Source organism: Vollenhovia emeryi, unplaced genomic scaffold (genome assembly GCF_000949405.1).
Source record: "Vollenhovia emeryi isolate VEMERY1.0 unplaced genomic scaffold, V.emery_V1.0 DF941002.1, whole genome shotgun sequence".
NCBI lineage: Eukaryota > Metazoa > Arthropoda > Insecta > Hymenoptera > Formicidae > Vollenhovia > Vollenhovia emeryi.
This window is the reverse complement of record NW_011965364.1, coordinates 1,634-6,369: the sequence shown is the minus strand read 5'-3', so window position 1 is coordinate 6,369 and position 4,736 is coordinate 1,634. Positions and strand designations below refer to the sequence as shown.

The 4,736-nt window shown below is 48.1% G+C and overlaps 2 protein-coding genes across 2 annotated transcripts; both read right to left on the bottom strand.

The window, feature by feature from the left end:
• Positions 1-76: 76 nt before the first annotated feature.
• Positions 77-2,149, bottom strand: LOC105571229. The gene has a single exon (XM_012028698.1). It carries the CDS (start codon positions 2,147-2,149, stop codon positions 77-79), a length of 2,073 nt encoding a protein of 690 aa, XP_011884088.1.
• An 808-nt stretch (positions 2,150-2,957) lies between these two features.
• Positions 2,958-3,797, bottom strand: LOC105571228. The gene has a single exon (XM_012028697.1). The coding sequence runs from the start codon at positions 3,795-3,797 to the stop codon at positions 2,958-2,960; it is 840 nt and encodes a 279-aa protein (XP_011884087.1).
• Between the last annotated feature and the right edge of the window lie 939 nt (positions 3,798-4,736).

Here is a 4,736-nt window from a genome sequence, read left to right as displayed (position 1 = left end):
CCGGCTGCACCTTCCACGTCACACCGGAATGCGAGGAATGCGGCCACTTTCGGCCGCACCCTCCCGGCCACCCCCATCACAATTTTAATTCAGGCAAAGCTGTTTCAGGGTTCTTCATGTCCATTGGCCATGGATTTTTCTCCCTTATCCACTTCGGTCCATGCCACCACAACTCGTCTCCGATTAAGCGGTCTATAGTGATTCCTCGCGACAGCATATCCGCAGGGTTATCTTCAGAGGGTACGTGATTCCACGTTGCTTTCGATGTGATGTTCTGGATCTTAGAAATTCGATTAGCCACGAAAGTCTTCAGAACGTTCGGTTGAGTGTTGATCCATCCTAGTACTATAGTACTGTCGCTCCATAGCTTCACAGCCTCGATGCTCTCCCCGTAGGCCTTTTCCACGGTGGCAAAGAGATTTGACAGCAGCAACGCCGCTTCGAGCTCCAAGCGCGGCAAGGATATTGTTTTTAGCGGTGCTACCTTGGCTTTCGAACAGATGAGATGAGAGTGTTTTCTTCCTTCCTCGTCGATACTCACCGCGCACAGACACGCACCGTAGGCCTTTTCTGACGCGTCTCCAAATCCGAAAATTTCAAATTTTCCATTCGAGTGCGCGTGTACCACGTTTCTTGGTACTCTTAGTTCATTGATTCTTGGCAAGGACGCGTAGTGATTTTCCCAAGCTTCCCTGGGTTCGTCAGGAAGCATTTCATCCCAATCCGTCCCGAGCAACCACAGCCTTTGCACAATGATTTTTCCAGTTATAAGGAGTGGTGTTATCAATCCCAGGGGGTCGAATATTTGAGAGATTTTCGAAAGAACTATACGCTTTGTAGTAGTCTCTGTTGTCTCGATTTCAACATGATATTGCAAGCAGTCTTCTGCAGCGTTCCAGAGCAGTCCTAGAGTCTTCACGGCTTCTTCTTTATCCAGAATCAGCAATTCGTCGGTTTTACTTCCCTCGGCAAGATTTTGCAGGATTCTCGCCTCGTTTGATCTCCATTTCCGCAGCTGGAATTGCCCTCGCAGTAGTAACTCTGAAAGTTGTCGTTGTAGCTCGGTAGCCTCTTCTATTGTTCGAGCTCCGGTGAGGACATCGTCCATATAGAAATCTGCGTTTACAGCTCTCGCAGCTTGTGGCAGGTCTTGCGAAACCGCTGCCAGCTCTCTAAGACACCGCATCGCCAGATAAGGCGCACACGATGTACCGTACGTCACCGTATTCAAATCGTATAATTGTACCGGCTCGCTGGGATCTCTCCTCCACAGTATGCGCTGCAATGCGCGATCCTTTTCGTTAACGAGGATTTGCCTGTACATCATGGCGATGTCAGCAGTTATGACGTAGGGATGAGTTCGGAATCGTAGAATTATGTCCACCAACTCTCGCTGTAGATTCGGTCCAGGCATGAGCCTATCATTCAATGATGTGCCGACTGTTGTCTTCGCTGATGCGTCGAAAACTACGCGTAGTTTTGTTGTCACACTTTCCTGACGCACCACAGCCTGATGTGGAAGTACGCAGCACTCCGCTTCTTGAGTCTCTATATTCTGGGATAGCGACATGTGATTTTTCTTCAAGTAGTCATCCATGAAGTTGACATAACCTTCTCTGAGTTTCGAATCCTTTGTGAATCTTCGTTCGAGTGACAGCAATCGCCGAAGAGCTTGTTCCTTCGATTCCCCTAGATGAACCTCTGATCGTTGCGGTAACCTTACGACGAATCGACCATCCATATCCTGTTGTACTGTCTCTTCAAAGTGTTTCTCGCAGTATTTTTCTTCTTCCGTGTATTGAATGGTTTCCGGAATCTCTTCTTGTCTCCAGAATCTTTCAAGTTGGCTGTTCAGCATGTCGTTCGTGATCGCTAAATGTGTCCTTGATGAATTGTCTCGCGGACCAGGTATTTCCCCTCCTACGATCCAACCTAAGCGTGTATTCTGGAACGCCGGGTGTCCCGGATCACGATTCTTCGGTGTTCCCACGAGAATCTTCCAATACAGCCCTGCTCCTATGAGCAGATCGATGGTGTTTGGCTTGTCAAATACTGGATCAGCCAAGCGTAGATTTTTCGGCATCCGTATCTTCGTTACGTCGACCCGATCTGTGGCAATTGCTCTGTTATTGCCGGCAATATCAAACATTCTAGATCACCTGAAAATCCTTAGTGAATGGATTTGATTCGAACTTTTGTCACCTTCGTGGCGTTCGTCCTGGTTTGATTGATACCGCTGATGGGTCGTTTTTCCGCTCGAGTTGACAATCTGATTTCTTTCGCAAAACTCTCCGTTATCAGGTTAGATTGAGAGCCGGGATCCAATAGAACCCTGCATTCGTGTAAATATCCTTGACTGTCGTACGCGTTCACTCGCGCTGTAGAAAGAATAACGTTTCCCTTCGGCTTGTGCGTGTAATAAATCTTCACCAAACTTCCTTCGTCTTTAGTCATCGTTGGAAGCTTGGAGCTGCTCGTCGATCCTTGCACGCAGTGTGTGACGACCGGTGGTACCTCCTTTTCGCTGTTCTCGCCGAACTGCCCTTCGGTGTCTCTATGCAGCAACGTGTTATGACGCTTAGCGCATTTCTTGCATGAAATCGATTTGCAATCCCTCGCAATGTGTCCCGCTCCGAGACAATTCACGCATAGTTTCTTGACTATAATCTCCTTCTTCCTGTCGTCGGGCGATAGCTTTTGAAGCTCCTCGCACTTGTAAATCGAGTGAGAGCCCTTACAGAATTTGCATTCTGGTGTAGTAGACGTAAGAACGGTTTTCTTCTCCACTTTCTTCTTTTCCGGCGGCTTCGCTCCCGATGCCTTCGGCTTTGCTTGGTTGAGAACCCTCAGCGTGTTGCATCTATCTGTAAGAAATTTCAAGAATTCCTCCATTTTTGGCATGTCCTCCGTCGTACGATCCTTAATGGTGTTTTGCCAATCTCGCTGCTCAGTGAAGTCTACTTCTTTTTCGCGAGATGCATAAGGACTGTCTCCCACTGATCGACTGGTAACCCGAGTGCCTTGAGCGACGTCATGTGAGTCCGGATGTGCCACACGAACTGCCGTATCGAGTCCGCTTTATTTTCCTTTGTGATCGCTGGAAAATTTAATAATTCTTCTAGATGACTTTCGATTATGATTATATTATTATCATATGTGTCTTTTAACAACTTCCATGCATGCTCATAGTTTTCATTCGAGATTTTGTAACCTTGAATAACGCTTAGTGCCTCGCCTTTGAGCACACCCACGAGATATTGTTGTTTTTGCATCGCCGTTAATTGTTTTTCTTGATGAATGGTTGTTTCGAAGCTATCCTTGAAGAACATCCATTGCGTGAATTCTCCACTAAATTCAGGGAGTTTGATTTCCGGTAATTTTGGTCGTTGCCGCGCTGGTTCCTGTGGAACGACTTTTGGAGTCGTCCCGGCCTCTTGTACGGGCGGATTCTGTTGTACGGGCGGTTTCTGTTGTCGCTGCTCTAACAGGTCCTGTTCGATGATCTCTTGAGCCCTGCCCGCTGCTTTGAAATAATTCATTTCGAAAGTCTGCCTTTCCGCTTCACCCTCGGCGACCTGTTGCTTAAAGACTTCATCCTCTTCATCATCTTCCGTATGCTTACTTTCGATTTTCAATTGTATCTCTTCGAAGTTTTTCCAACATTCTTCGAGTTTAGCTAACCTTATTTTTGCGTCGACTACTGACTTTTTCCCCGGTGACTCGAAAAACGTCAACGCGCGCGTGACTGTACCTTTTATCGCCGCGCGTTTGGCTCGCCATTCTTTGTTATCCGTCATTTTTCTCGAACTTACCAGTGTTCTCGGTGGATAATGACGGGAGCTTTTGCGACCCTCCTACCTGACTTCCAGCCCCACGTTGCGTGTATCGTTCCTGCCCGTGGTTGTCCCTTGCTTCCTCAAAGTGCGAAGCCTCGTTCGATCGAGCGCGCGATCCTCGTTGCAGGAAGAACTTCAGCCTTCGTCTTGGTTTTCTTCGTGTCGATGAGAGCCAGAAACGCCTCGCGCGTTTCTTTGTGGAGAGATAGCGAGAGAGCGAGAGCGAGCGAGCTTCTTGCCGTTTCGTTGCTCGTGCCTAACGTCGTGTCGCTAAGCGTGCGATGCCTCGTTGAGAGACAGAGAGAGAAATAGACGTTGCGCCGCTAAGCGCGCGATGCCTCGTGGAGAGACAGAGAGAGAAATAGACGTCGTGTCGTAGCAAGCGAGATCGAGAGATGCTTTGCGTTCTCGTCGCCGTACGTTTGACCAAACGTATTTCTCGAACTATTTATTGTCTGTGAGACGCGTCTCGTCGTCCGATTCACTGGTTTTCACAGGCGTTGCGCGTGTGGATTTTTGCTACGCCAGCGTCGTCTTGACGGACCGGCGTGAGGCTATGTACCTTGAATCCCACAATTTCTAGCACTTAGATCTTCTTCTCAGCTTCCTGCGTCTGATGATCCTTGTTGGGCGCCAATGTTTAGGGGTTGAGTAAAGGAAATTGTCTATACTTGTGTACTATCACTTTTAATGAAAAGACCGGCGGAGATCCTTGTTCACGCTTCTCTTCCGTCATGACTACTACTAGATTACAGCGCCTCGCGGACAGTGCGTCGCGCTCCCGCAGCTCTTACACGGCTACCAATATCTCACAGTTTTGAATATACTTATAACTATGAACACGGTCCCATAATTAGCGGATTCGCTGGTTTCGTTTCGCGCAATCCACTTCATGAGAAT

Excerpts from the sequence above, each read along its gene's own strand:
- LOC105571229 (XM_012028698.1), bottom strand. The coding sequence starts at position 2,149 with ATGTTTGATATTGCCGGCAATAACAGAGCAATTGCCACAGATCGGGTC.
- LOC105571228 (XM_012028697.1), bottom strand. The coding sequence starts at position 3,797 with ATGACGGATAACAAAGAATGGCGAGCCAAACGCGCGGCGATAAAAGGT.